Below are 15635 nucleotides of genomic sequence, written 5' to 3'. Positions count from 1 at the left end.
CTGAGATTCTATTGATCGTTCATAAACTGAAAGAGCAAAGAGTTCAAAGTTTTTTTAATCTGAGAAAGCTGTTAGACGGAGAAGGAAGGAATGTCAGTCTGAAATACAAAGTGTGTGAACACAGGATTTAATATACTGTGTCCTGATTTACAGTGAACATTAGGGCTGTTTCATATGGTTAAAATTAGTATCATGATACTAATGAGAATTTGATATCTATTATAGTATAAATCAGACTACTGTTTATCAAAAGGTAGTAAATGTGAAAAAAAATCACAAATAAAATAATCAAATTGACGTTAAACACCTCATTTCAGACAGTATGCTGTTATGTTATGTTGTTAATTTCAAATAAAAATTAGTTATTCTTTCAGGTATGATTTTGAACATCAACATTTTGTAAACATCAACACAAACAAACATGATGTGATCATCAACAATAATATTTAAACATCGTCCGGCTCTAATGAACACGTTATATTTGGAGGTCTGAGCATCACAGCTGTGAACGACCACCTCCCATCAGAGCCTGAACCAGAACGCTTCAGTTTGATTAATGATTGCAGTGGAATAACTGCTTTTGCCACGTCCTACAGATGTCCTTGTATTTCCAATTTTCAGCATTTATTCTGTCAGCAGTGGACATTGAAACCCGTTTGAAAATGTTTCATGAGCGCTGGACCATGTTGCTTTCAGATTGTGGTGCAACGTCAACAAATGCGTGAGCAGCACTGTTATTCTGCACGACTGCTGGTTTGCATATGAACGGTGGTTTATCTAAACTGGCTGTACAGATTCTGAATGCTCTTTACAGTAAATAGATATTAGGAAACATTAATTGGTACGCTGCTCTCCTGCCCCCACCCCCCACCCCCCCACCCATCCTCATGGCACGTCATTGCCCGTGTTTGTGTGTATTTGTGTGTTCATGCTGAGGGCTCGTTGACTAGATGCCAGCCAGGAGACAAGAGAACCTTGGGTAATTGGACTCCTGTGTGGCCCTGCATGGCACTGGAATTGTGTCTGGGATGGCTGCCATCCTAAGTGTGTGTGTGTATGTGTGTGTGTGTGTGTGTGTGTGTGTATTACTGATGTCTATTTTGAATCTCTGAATAGGATCTTTTCTGCTTGTCAGCATTCATGCATTTACAGTAATGCTTTGATAAGTATAATGTTGATACGCACTATAAGCTGTATGACTCTGCTCTTTTTGTTTTAAAAGTTCAGCCACAACCCAACTGGATTTGAGTTATATATTCAAATTTTTGTATTGGGTTTAATGCTGTTATTTGTAAACTGACTTTGTGTTTGTTTTTTTCCCAATATCCAATCTTAATTATCAGTTACCTATTTTTAAAATAGACATTTGACGACTTCTTCAAAGCCACAATTTCACATTAAACCTGGGAAACAGACGCAGCAAACGGTGCCAGTAATGCAAATGTAGCTGTATCAAACTGCAAGTCCAGTTTTGAGTTGATACTTAAGTGTTACGAAGTTTGAAGTATGAAGCGATCTGAAAGCTTGTTGAGGACTGAATATAAAACCACAGCTTTGGAAGGCCGAATATGTCTTCATGATGATACCTCTGAAAATGTTTTTTAATTTGTTATCCCTCTCAAGTTCAGTATATTTGACCTTTATTGGCGTAATGGCACAATTTTCGGCTCAGCTACCTCACTGTACCATAACCACAAAGGTTTTTTGTTTGACTGTTTGTAACAAGCCTGACATTGTCTGTTTCTAACACAGGGACAGTGTGTCCAATTAGCTGTACATCTAAATTTAGTTGAATGCCATTGAATTATCCGATACAAGGTGTGAGCAGGTTGTTAATACTCTACCAACCTCTATCAAAGGATGAATTTACTGGACAGCTGGGTCAGTTGAGCTTTGTATAAATATACCATCCAGAGGTCAGGTATTCAGTGTAGTTTCATCAGCGAAATTGTCCTTCGGTGCGCCTTAACAAAAGAGAGAAAAAATGAGACTATCTAAAGAATGAACAAATCATTTTCACTCTTAGCTGATATGCTATGGTTGAATAGCTGCCAAAAGAGAGGGATTAGAGGAAAAGAATGAGAGAAACAGGCTGCTGATGAAAAATGAAGAACCAACTCAGCTGTTGGTACATTACAGTCTGTTTTTATTATTTTATTTCTGTTTCATTATATATCAAAGCCACTGTGATCTCACAAAACATGTTTTTGGCCATAACTCAAGAATTGATGACCATATTTCACAGTTGGTCGGACACACTGAATAGGTGACACTTTTGACTCAAAGGTCAAAGGTCATTGTTACCTCAAAATGGGTTTTTAGCCATAATTTAAGAATGAATTGACAGATTCCAGATTTCACACACGAGTAAACAGTAAATAGCACCGTACTGGCTTTCCTCCATCTCGTCCATTTCACTGCCTTTCACTTCCTGCCTCACTGAGAATTTCGAGCATCATCGGAATCATCACATGACTGCAAAGAACGTGTTGGAGCGCGTTAAGCTAATTGTGATCCTCTGAATGAGTGAGTGAGTTTCACCTACAGCTCATAGAGAGGCTTTGCATCTAAAAATGCCAGGAGAAAACAAAAGCACCACATTTTGTGTAGCTATACTCTATAAGAATCCATCTTCACATAGTTATCAAGTACATGTGTACCTGTTTAGCCAATACATCTATGATAATCATCATTAATCAGTTCAACAATGTATATTCACTGGAATCATACATATGTATCATCAATATGGTGATAACTTACATTCAGCCAAAACTTTATACCTTTTATTCAGTTTCTTCCAAGTATTCACTACATATTTTATATAAGTCTGGAGAGACATGGATGTAAACTGCACTTGACTGGTTGGTGGAGGCATGCAACCGCAGGGCGGTAATTCTACTTCTTTCTTTGTCTTCTTATTTTCTGTCTTTGTCTTTTCTTTCTTGCTTTTGTTCTTTTGAATCCCAATAGGCATTACTGCGAACCCTTTCTCACTGGCCTCATTGTCCCTCTTCTCTCTGTTATGACAGGCAGACAGACATCCGGGGAGACAGATAGACATCTGTGGGCAAACAAAAGCACTGACTGAGCTCGAGCGCTGCGTAATGAAAATGAATTGTACATATTATGTTATTGCTGGTTTTCCTCAATAAATAACCCAGGATGTTATAGCGATCATTATGAATTACAGCTTTTTCACTCACTGAATTTAATTTAGTATGATAAATGAATATAACCTATTATTGATATGACAACTCCAAGCTAATAGCCTCAACCTGTCGTCCGGTTATTTTTCATTCTTGGGGCATTAATAAACTGAAAATATGTGTAATTATGCATTGACATAAACACAAACACAGATTGTCACCTTAACTCCACATCCCTAAATCAAAGCTTCTTTTCTGGGTTTTTTAGGGGTATTTAATTAAGACAGAATATGATGTAGATGTTAACTACAACTGTGCAGCTATATACTATGTAACTGTGAGCTAAAGCAATTGTTTGAGCTTAGGCCTAAGGCAAATTTTTATATACAACATCTGTTCAAATAATGCTGTAGAAAGCTTTCCCTGTCGTCTCTGAAATATGATTGGTTTTCACTTAATGGACTCTTCAAATAGGCCTCTTTAACTATGAGAGTTCTCCATTATCTATAAGGATGGAAGCAGCCACTGAATCACTAATGCAAGCAAAACTAATGAGGGGCACCACACTCCAGAGAGTACACACTTGAAATCCCATCATGCTATTCCATAATGTGTTACAGGGCTTCAAACCGCAGATGGTGGCTAGCTTCTGAAATGCTTGGATACAGGCAACATTAGGTTGGGATTTTAAAATCTGAAGGATTACATCGCCCGTCATTGGCCGAAATGTAAGAAACGTGGACTTTGAATGTCACTTAAAGGATCAGTTTGCAAGTTTTCAAGTCTGTCTTAATACAATACTCACATGCCTGTACATGCATGCATGTACATTGAAACAGTTATCGGTCACTGCAGATGTTCGTCCTGTTCATACTGGCTGTGACGAAATCCCTTCCTAAAGCAAGTCCAATGTAAGAGATAGGGGACAAAATCCACAATTCTCGTTTTGTGTAAAAATATATTCTAAACTTAAGCTGAAGCTAATATGAGGCTTGACAGTTGAAACTTTACTATCTGAAACAGACTGCAACTTTGGAAGATGCCCACTTGATTTGTCTAACTTAGGCCTACTACGTGTTACAACTTGATCTTGAAAGTTCATTCTTGGGAACTTGGGAATATAATCATTTTGACTTACCTTTAACAACCTTTTATCTCAGGAGCCACTTACTCAATGTTTTATTTGTGAAGACAAAGAGATGCAGTTCAAAACCGCAGAAAATGCCAGTAAGAGGACATTAAGATTATTTCGTCTCATTGTTACTTATTACAGTCATTCATATTAGTACACCAGACAAAAACACCCCCGTGAAACCACATGCTGCAGCTGTTTGTTAACAGTAGTACAACATTTTTCACTTCAGTTATTACATCAAACTCTTTCACCCGTGTATTTTCACTGATGTCTGTTGGTGGTTAGCAGCTGCCAGCAGAGCTCCTGTAAGTGCTGCCTCGCAACATTATCAAATGACCCTTTGGATAAGCAGTGCAGCCAAAAAGACTCCAATGTAAAACTAGCATAGCGAGATGAAATTCACTGGGGGTACAAATTGCATTACAATCTCCATTAGCCTTCGGCCTCATCTGTCACAGAAATAAGAGCTAAGTAAGAGCTAGCAGACCACTCACAGGTCAAATATCCAATAGCAGGTCTGTCGGCACGGTAACAGAGAGGCCCTCAGTCGATCAATGAACTGAGTCAAACAAGGATGTGAAACTGTCTCACAATATTTCTTCTCTCCTTTGGTTTGTACTGGTGTGTGTGTGTCTTGAGAGTATTGTTGTAATCAAAGTAGACTTTTGGAAAGTGGTAGGAGTGTATGTATCAATAGACAGACAGGCAGACATTTGGATCTCTCAACACCGTAAGTATAGATTATACACACACAAGCACTTATACAGTTGCGCCTGACACACACACACACACAACCTCATCATATTAGTTCATCTCTTTCTGTTTTCTCTCTCTCTCTCTCTCTCTCTCCATCCACTGACCATCTGCTGTTGCTGCTGTAAAGTACAACAGTCAGGTCATTACACATTCAGCTCTTTTCATCCTGTTTGAAATATGTTTTGCCAAAGGCCTCCCTGGTGCCCCCTGGCTTGACTTTGATTGAACTCAGCATTACCCATGTGATCCTATCTGATCAACAAACACACTTTTAATTTAACTTTCGGTCAGAACACAATTTTTTTTTTTTTTTTGCTTCACTCCAGGGAATTGGATTTTTAACTTTGATATGAAAAACTCTTTCCCGAAGCAAGGGGAGATGTAAACAGTGATGGGCATTCGATTATTTCACATCATCGCCTTGTTGGGTTACTTTGTCATGCAACCAATATTTTTGAAGGAAATGCTGGTGGTCTTTGTCATTTTGGCACACAATGCAAGAAGTTCCCTCAACTGTGGTTTGGTTTTGTTCAAAGCTCCGGCGTAAGGGGCTTTGATATCGGGGCATGCATTTAAAATGCATTTAAAAATGTATACTTCTGGTTATTTAAAGTGGTGCAATTCTTTTGAAAATAAAAGGTTTCTATATTTTCCACTAAAACTCACTGCTGTGGTATCTGCACCTCTGAGAGATCAACTGTCAATCAAACAGAATTTCTTTCTGCTGATGAATTTTAGTCTCTGTAGCTGGTGCTCTTTGTCTATTCAGCTATCACTGCTCATACTCACCACTTAGTTTTTTTACTGATGGGAATGAGTAATTCAGCCCTCTTCAGCCCTTTTCCAGATGATTCCAACTGACATCTAATAACATTTGTAGACATCTAAGCCCTTAAATTTCAAATGTGTTCCTCTCACTTCTTGCTGGCAAAATTGTCTTGTCCACCCAGAAGCCACTATATAACAAGACTAAGTCTATAGCCACACTGGCAGCTCTGTGAGACTTAGGCACAGCAGGGGTTTGAGCTAAAAGCTAACGTCTGCTAACATGTTCACAGTGACACATGCTGATGTTTAGCAAATATGATATTTATGGGAGTGTCATTAGTTTTGCAAGTATTTGGTCATAAATCCAAGTATTGAACACATTTTAATTTTGACCTGATGATGACCTGACTAGACAATTCATCCCGAGGGGGACATGAATGTCTGAACCAAATTTCAGGACAATCCATCCAATAGTTGTCTAAACATTTCACTCAAAACCACACATGCTATCCTCATGGTAGCACTAGTGGAAAATTCAGTGGATCACCAAAGTCTGAGGGGATCATCCTCTGGGGACTCTGGGGAATGTCTGTACAAATGGCAATCATGGCAATCCATGCAACACTTATACTATTTATATGTGGACCAAAGTGGTGGACTGACCAACAGACTGCCATTACGTGTAGCCATGCCGCTAGTATGGCTAAACACAATACACAAAATTAGATATATTGTGTTATTATTAAACCTATGTAATAAGCATCAAACTTGGACCCAGCTAAGCCAATTAACCTATATACCATGGGGTGAGGTTTAAATGCATTCCTATGCCAGAAGACAATAGAAGTTAGGGGGTGCTGAGAGAAAGTAACTGTGCAGTATATAGTGGCGTCATAATAAATGCCATAATACGCATATATAATATAACCTTTTAGAATATTTTACTGTACATTCATTAGCAAGTTGAACACTGGCCTACTTTATATCTTTCAAAGCAGCAATGGGTGATAATTGTGAGAGCAACAGAAAGGGAGAACAGGATTCTTATCAGGTTACTGTAGTCCATAATAGTCCATATAGTCCAATCAGAATATTTATTAATATTTCCCAGAAAACCCTTACAGTATCACCTCTGTGGTCTATATTATAATGAAGAACTCTAACCATGTCACCACATCTAAATGAAATATACTGTGGAAACGGCCTAGACCTGATTACTGCACAGCGGCAGTAATTAATGACGGTGTGAACTGTAGGCTTCCACTCCTGCTAATTGGCTGCTGTATGTGGCTAGACTGAACTCAGCTCTCTATTATTAGAGTTCTGGCTGACTGATGACCATGGATACAGCATAGACAGGTAGAAGCTGACTCGTGTCCTCTTTGGTTATTTTGATGTAGTGTCATGTAAACCAATAGAAAAATGCCACCTTCTCAAGATACATATTTTCATATAAATGGATGAATAAAACAAAAATAAAAGTACTATCCTTCCACTGGTAATTATATACTACATATAAAGGGGGAAATAATATATACAGAAATAAGTTCAAACCTTTTTCTAATAAAAGGAAAAGGTGACATCCTCAGCTCCCCCAGTGTCTGTGAATGTATTTGACTCCCAGCCAACCCTGCTGTATGTACACCTTCTCTTTACCGTTCCTTACTGTAACAAAACCAAAATGTTTTTGTCCAAGTTAATAATGAATGCTTGGATGCTCTGGTGGCTCGGCAGGCTGAAGTGCAGTCCGTGTGCTCACAGTATTTTTGGAGTGAATCTTCTCTCGTCTTTGTCTGCCGTGCTTCTCTGCTTGTCTAAACTCTGTGTTTTATTTGTGTGTGTGTGTGTTGTAGGTTCCTTGGCGTGCCCCCAGGCAGAGGCAGTTGCCCACTGACTGGCCCGCTGCCCTTTGACCTCATCTACACTGACTACCATGGCCTGCAGCAGATGAAGCAACACATGGGGCTCTCACTCAAGAAACACAAGTTAGTGGATGTGCACTGTGTTTGTGTGTGTGGCTCCGTTTTCTCACTGTATGTGTGTGTGCTGCTTTACCTGAATATATTTTTGTGTGTGTGTGTGTGTGTGTGTGTGTCAGTAAGTTTCCAGGGAGGCACGTAGGTTTATTGGCTGTGTTTATGGATGTGTTTATGGATTCATTATTGCTGGTAATAAGGTGTACATGTCTCTGTCCAGATGTCTGACTGTAACTCACTGAGCTTGTTAAATTCAAACACACCCGTGCACACACACATATATACATGCGCTGTCTCCCTCTAACCATTCATCTCCATCCAGTTAAAGTCCTCAAAATGCACAATATGTCAGATGCCTGATTTATGCATGTTTTGATGTAATGAAACAACTTCATAGCACACTACACACACATACGAACACACAAACACAAACTGGCGCTGCACCACCTGTCATGCACCAATACTCTTCACAGCAAGAATAAAATAAATATCACATGTAGTTCAAGATTGGAGGCAAATGAAATGTTGAAACTCAACATGCATGCACATTGGCACACATGTAGCAACAACCCCCCTCCACACACACACACACACACACACACACACACCCCGCAGTCGTTGTTTTAATGCACTCAGAGGCTCACTGTCAACAGGAAGGTAGTGATTAAACACAGAAAGAAGAAGAGACAGGAAGACAGGAAAAAAAACATAGGACATCTGCCTCATGAGAAAGAAGAAAGATTAGTGAGATGTTAAAAAGAAACGGGCTGAGAGGTTTTTTGTGCTGTTACAAAAGTACGCTTAATGGCTTTTGGCATTGCTACAAAGATGGAACAACTTGGAAAGTAGGCCATGACAGTCATGAGACCGAGGCAACAAAACAGTAAAGTAATACCCAAAACAAGAATTTAAAGTGCCACAGTGCATTTGAAGAAAAAAAATCAGCTGCAAAACCCTGCAGAGCGAAGCAATACAAGCCTATATTATCTTCAGAGGTCTTGTTTCCTCAGAAACATATAACATTGAATGTCCAGCTTGAGCCTTGTCCTCTCCAGCCCCTTAAAAACAGCTTGCAGCCACCCCCCTCTCTCCCTCTCTCATCTTTCCTAGTCAAATAAATTGGTATATTTGTCTGCCCCCTGTATGTGATGGCAGCAATTGACATTTTGCTTTCCTAGTTCTTGCTCCAGCATAAAGAAGCAACAATGAAAGATAAAAGAGGAGAGGGCATATGTGAGTCGGCAGCCAAAAGAAAGTGAAACAGAGAGAGGAAATAGTAAGGAAGAGATGAAACAGTGAAGTTGTGTGAGGAAGAGAGAACCACACCTGACACCACATATAAAGGGCCGTTCCATGTATTTTTAAAATCCAATTATGAGAGAGAGAAATGCATTACAGGTTTCTCACGATTTGTCTCTCACAGAAACACACACACAAAATCCCACAATTCCCCCAGACAAGATGCCACTCAGACAGCAGTCTGCACCTAATTGCTTGCTGAGGTCAGCGGTTCTCCGCTCCATCATTACCGCGTCGAGTCTTGATTTCTGCTTTCCCTAACAGAATGTGACTTTTAGTGTTTATAAGAGACGGTCTTTTGTTCTCCCAGAAACTTGCAGCGAAGGAATTCTATGAATGTTTCAGCAACACAGATGGAAAGAGGAACATCTATCCTCACTTTCACAAGAGAATGCGCTTCAGTGATTTCAAATATATGAGGACGAATGCCAAGGAAGGACATTCAATTCTTTGCTGAGAGCTCAGGTGTACATGTGTTAACGCACTACGAGCTTTTTAAAAAATTCACTCAAATTTACAGTGAGGCGTATGATATGTTACGCCAATAATTTTTAGTGATCTACTATAAAGCAAGAAAACAACATTTCTTTTTATATTTACCCTCTCCAGTATTTACCTATCAAGCTCTCCCTCTTCATCCATTTATCTTAACCCAACAATTCCACTATCCCCCAGAGGTTTAGGACTGGTCAATGGTCTCTCTTGCCTCGTCAGGTGTTAGACCAGTCTAGTAGAGCCCTGTGCGCTGAAAGGCATCATTAATCAACTGCTCTGAGCTCCGGGGCCCTTCAGCTCCCTTTAATTACTTTTGTTTTATGTTCCCACCGACATCCACATTCATTTATTATGCCTGGGCAACACGGTGCTGTCCTGTCTGGCGTGTTGTTGTGTTTGTGTGTTTGCATGTCTGTGTGTGTGTGTGTGTGTGTGTGTGTGCATGCGAGGGTGTATCAGTGCACATGTGCTGCTGTTAAAGATGCTGAAAGGCGATAGTTTGATAGTCTTAAATCCCATCCACTCATCTCATAATAGGACTAGCGTATTGATTTCCTCTGAATGTTGAATTCACTGCTCTGATAGAGGCGGATCAGAGAAGATATCCAGAGGAAGGCCTGCAAAAAAACAAACAAACACAAAAAAGCCTTGCTAAGACTACGACCTGCCTGTACTTCCCCGGAGCCTGCTGGCTCTTTGGGGACACATCACTAACAATTAATTTTAGCTAGCAAAAGAGCAAGTTTCATAGAGGTTTGTTTGTTTTGATTATGGTAGAGTTGTCAGCTTGCTCTCTACTCACTTTAACTCATACGACTTCTCCCAGGTGAGATAATGATTCTCCACAACACAGTTACTGATGTATTGAGGGTCCTGTTTGCTGCCCCAGGCGACAATGAATCACTGTTACTTTATCTCCAAGTTTGTTTCAATTGTTTCAAAACTCCAAATGTTTCTTCTAATTTCAAAGAATGATCTGGCTTTTAGTTGAGTTTTGTGTTACAAATTTTGCATCCAGCATGTTGATGACCATCTTTCAGATTGTTAATAATTAGTTTTGACGAGTTTCATTTGTTCAAGGTGTTGGAAAATGTCTCAACACATACTATGAAAGAACAACTACTCTATATCAGTCAGGTAGCAACTTCTAGACCCCTTGACAACACTTGAACAACTGCTCTGACATAAATGATATATTTTTAAAACTACCGTGGCTCAAATTCCTCAGGATAACAACAATATACTCAAGTAGTACTACTTTACAAAGTCTAAGGTCTAAGGCAGACTAACGGGTGTAGCATAGTGAGTAAGCCGAAGCGTCTGCTAAAGTGATGAAGGATAACTGATGGATGGGAGAGAGAGTATTGCTCACTTCACTGCACTGAAAGAAAGGACTCACTAAAATAAAGGTACACTGCATATTAATACTACATGTATAGTGTGACAACGCATACTTATACATACAATGGATGCATTGTCCGGTTAAAGACTGTTAAAGTCTCTGGCGTGCCTTCCTAACCTCCTCATCCTCGGTGATATAAACCTCCAGTTGAGTCTAATGGAATCAAAGCTTCTGTCCAGCTTCCTGGTGAAGTCCACAATCAGCTCCTTTGTCTTGCTGACATTTAGGATAAATGATGAAATCATGCTTTACAGTCACTGGCTCATTCATTAGTCGCTCGGCTACCAGCTGACTACTGACGTCCATTTACATTCATACAGGTGTACAGCGTGACCATTATAACCTGACACCTCTCACTAATACTCTGCTGACTCATGGTCAGGCCAACGCTGTTTGCTGCTGCAAATCCCCCCCACCACCCCAACCTCTTCCTTATGTGCTCTGTTCTTGGTATTGTTATTTAAACTAAGATTTAATCTTCATGTTTGTTTATTAAAGGGGGATTAGCTCTCTCTGCTGGATGCTGTTTGCTCCTCAGATTCTTTGAGAGCTCCATCAAACAGCAAAGCATTTTCCGCCAAATCTAACTGTAAAACATTTGCTGTAAATGGTAAATTCCTTGACGTGTCTGTGACTGAAATGGGGATCATTAATGTAGTCATCTTATTAAAGAGTGCTGATTACATCTGTGACGCACCAGCATATCATAACAAGTAGAGAGTTATTAGAGCAGAATGGCTCATTTCAGAATCATATATATTATACTATTGAATTATCATTATTGATGTATTAATGTGGGCATCACTTTAATGTTGCCGCTGGTAAAGGTGGGGCTGATTTTGATTATATACTGCTGGGTAGGTTAACCTATAATAATATATCATAATTTATTAGTTGATTGGTTTATATTTTGTATTAATAATCAAAATTTGCAAAGTAACTGGTAACTAAAACCATGAAATAAATGTAGTGGAGTAAAAACTACAATATTTACCTCCAACATGTCGTGGAGTAGAAGTATAAAGTAGCATAAAATGTACAAGTACCTTGAAAATTGTACTTAAGTACAGTACTTGACTAAATGTGCAGATTCTGTAGAAAGTATGTTGTTTATCCAGTTGTTTGCTTTCGTATCACAAACCAAATATCCAGCAGGTCTGAGGAACTGTGATTGAATACAGATAACCATCAGTGTGTGCATCCACATTTTATATAATAATGATAATAATAATAATAGCTTGCATTTTTATAGCGTCCTTCAGGGGACCCAAGGACGCTTTACACATAAGGAGGCAGGCTGATGTGGTGGGTAATGAGGAGTCCCGTGTCTGAGGACCACAGTTTCTGGGACTGGGTATAGGTCTGATAGGTACTGGGGGGCATTTGTAGGTGAGGAGGAGGATTTTGTAGGAGCTAGTGAAGGTGGATGAGGGTGGGGGGGGTTGTGCTGCCATGGCTTGGTGCGAGTGAGAACCCTGGCAACTGAGTTCTGCACATACTGGAGCCTGTCCAGGGCTTTGCTGGGTACCCCGTACAGGACTCAATTGTAATAATCCAGACGGGAGGTGATGAAGGCGTGGACGATGGTCTCAGCCACAGAGTGTGTGAGTGATGGCCGGAGTCTGGAGATGTTTTTGAGGTGGCAGGCAGGAGATTTGGTGATGGATTTGAGTGACTGAAATGAGAGGGTGGAGTCCAGAATGACACCCAGGTTGCGGACTTCTTTTCTACATGTAAGTAAGATTCTGCCTGAGTTCAGCATGTCGCTGATGGATGGCTGCATTTATTCTTTAACTGTTTGTTGGGCCAGCTAAAGCATAATAACAAAATACAGCTTAAAATTAAAGTTTAAAGTGTCTGTTGTTGTCCAGTGAAATCCAGGTTTTTCTTACTCCCCATAGCTAAAGCTGAAACTGTGGATGACAACACACCACCCTCCCATATTCTCCCTCACCCCGGAGGACTGTTGAGCCTTGCTGAGCAGCCGTTTAACCAAGATTAGCCCCATACTCTGATCTCCCGATAGATATTCAGCTCAGCTACTCCTCCGTTTATCCCCTCTTCTTCCACTCCTTCTTTTTTCCCTCCCTTCGGGACCTCTTATCTGTGGGCAGAAACATTTTCACCGTTTCAGAGCTGGCGATATGTGATAGTGCAGGTTGGCGAGAGGGAGAGCGGGAGACAGGGCAGAGACAAGTGAAACTAACATTTGTTATTAATAATTCATTGTCAGCTCTCTGTGACCCTTACAAATAGACACACAACATTTTCCATAGAATCTCATCCTTAGTACCTCAAAACAAGGTTGCACAGATAAGTGCAGGTTTTTTTACTGTCTCTTGCAGATAAGACTGTTTCTATAAGCTCCTTTCCGAGATATATCACTGCAGTCATTGACAGAAATATCAGAGAAGTGTCACACAAGATTGGGGTGTCACATTGTGTCAAACAAGACTGTAATGATCTGTAATGGAGGAATATTTTTGTTTGCTGCATGAAAGCTCCTGAAAATATCTATGCACTCACCCAAGGACCCTGTCTTTAAGTGCAACAGATGCCTGAATGCAAAGTTAAATCATGTTCTAGGAAATCAAATTGTGAAGATTGAAGGTTAGAGAGCCAGCAATTTTTATCTTGTTTGTAAGTGGGTGATACACAAGACTTGCAATACACTGGTGGTTCTACAAAGAAAAAAAATCAGAGTTAACACTTCAGCACTGTTGAGAACGTTGCTCATTCAAGGGGATGAGTGCCTCAAATATAGAAAACATGGCATCACATCCAGATATTTCCAGTGCAGCTATAATAAAAGAATGTAATAATATTTTTTTTTATAGCTGTCAGCTTATAAGAATCAAAGTGCAACCACCATTTGCACCAATATCCAACAAGTATACAGTAAGAAATCTATCATCGAACAGGGAAACCAATTTCTCCACTGTGAGCAACTTCAATAGACCATAAAAGAGAATAACAATAAAACATGCTGTATTTGAGTGAGGAATTTGTTGCAAACCTGTTATGACGTGAAAGTCACGGGACTGAGACAGCTGATGGCTTATAGCCTTGCTGCCTTTTGCTGCTTTTACTGTAAAGTTTGAGCCTTAAAAATGTAATCTGTGGAGAGGCAGAACATACAGATATCCTTAAAAGTTTGAAATATTGCATTGCAGTGCAAATATTGTTACCTTTTTACAGTTCATCACACACATTTTCCCCTTACATTATTCAATGTGTGTCCAGACTTCTGCCAACTCTGTTCAGAATGATGGAGAAGCATCTAATAATGAAGACGCAGTCCAAACACAATGTAGTAAGAAGACAAGACAAATCATTTTGTAATAATCAATTCATAATGATATCTAACCATTTTACCATACCAGTGTATCAATGTAATAACAGCCTGTCCTTTTAAGAGTCTCAAAAGAACAATTCCTGTACCCATCTCTAATTAGATGTTTGTCAATTTGTACATATTTATTTGAAAGCAACAACTTCATGGCCCGTTGTTGCAGTTTCAATTCCAGGAAATATTGAAAACCGCTAACTAAAATGAAGGACAAGCAAGGTTTGGGGGAAAGTGGCTACAGTGAAATACACTGAACGTCATTTAGTCAAGATGGCTAAATATATGAGAATGTTAGCATGTAAAAATAGATACCTGTGTGCAGCTACAAGGCCAGTGGTGTACTGTTAAGAGACTTTATTGATAAGAAAATTTATTTTCCTTTCGCTCTTTCTCACATACACACACACACACACTCTCACACACACACACACACACTTACAATATCTTCCAGGAAAGAGTCTCTGAGCTGAGGAAGTGGACTCTGCCACCTTTAGCTCTTGTTAATCCCCCTGAGCTCACAGACTGGCCAGATTGAACACACTCACTGGTATAGACAAGGGCATAGTAAGCTTTCTGTGTGTGTGTGTGTGTGTGTGTGTGTGTGTGTGTGTGTGTGTGTGTGTGCGCACAGTATATGTCTCTATGATTGTATTGTGTGCACTGATGCACAGCCTCAGTGCGTCAGCGCTGTGCCACTAAGCGTTCACCTGGACACCCTATCAGCACCCTATCGCAACTTCAGCCTCTAAACCTCAAAGTGATTAAACGTTTTTTTTTTTTATTCCTTTCATTTTCATGTCAAACCACCCACACCGCACTTGACAACTTGCAGGCCAAACTGCTGGATACCACACAGAGCCAGGATTTACTAACTTGAAAGTGCAAGACAAATTTATGCTGTGCTTTGCATTCAGTTTGTGCTCACAATCTGCGCAAACCTAGCGTGTAATTCAGTCAGCACCTGGGACGACCCTCCGTGTGCTGTATCCTGCAAGTGTGGCAGAGCTCAGATTTGTCTGAGATCACCAAGCTCGGAAAAGAAATGACACTTTCTCATTTATTCAGCTGCACCTAAGAAAATGTGTATAATACAATTTAAATCATTAACTAACTTCATGGAAAATGAGATAGAGAAAGTCACACAAAAGACTTAATGTTACCAAACCCAATTTAGCAGGAATATAAACACTAACTAATACTTTATAATGTACTTTCAAGCAAATAAAAGGACATTCTGTATCTCTCCATATTGAAACATCCACACCTGGTTTGTAAAACAGTTATTGAATGCTTGATTACACAGTACAAC

General features: G+C 39.8%; 1 protein-coding gene across 1 annotated transcript in view; it reads left to right on the top strand.

The window, feature by feature from the left end:
- LOC139290223 (alpha-1,6-mannosylglycoprotein 6-beta-N-acetylglucosaminyltransferase B-like) overlaps positions 1 to 15635 on the top strand; it is a 102133-nt gene that overhangs the window by 74437 nt on the left and 12061 nt on the right. Inside the window, exon 9 of the mRNA XM_070911930.1 lies at positions 7659 to 7790. Within this exon, the coding sequence (XP_070768031.1) occupies positions 7659 to 7790 (132 nt within the window). The remainder of the gene's footprint in view (positions 1 to 7658; positions 7791 to 15635) is intronic.

This window comes from Enoplosus armatus, chromosome 2 (genome assembly GCF_043641665.1).
Source record: "Enoplosus armatus isolate fEnoArm2 chromosome 2, fEnoArm2.hap1, whole genome shotgun sequence".
NCBI lineage: Eukaryota > Metazoa > Chordata > Actinopteri > Centrarchiformes > Enoplosidae > Enoplosus > Enoplosus armatus.
The sequence above is the reverse complement of the archived record's forward strand: the minus strand, read 5'-3'. Positions and strand labels throughout refer to the sequence as shown.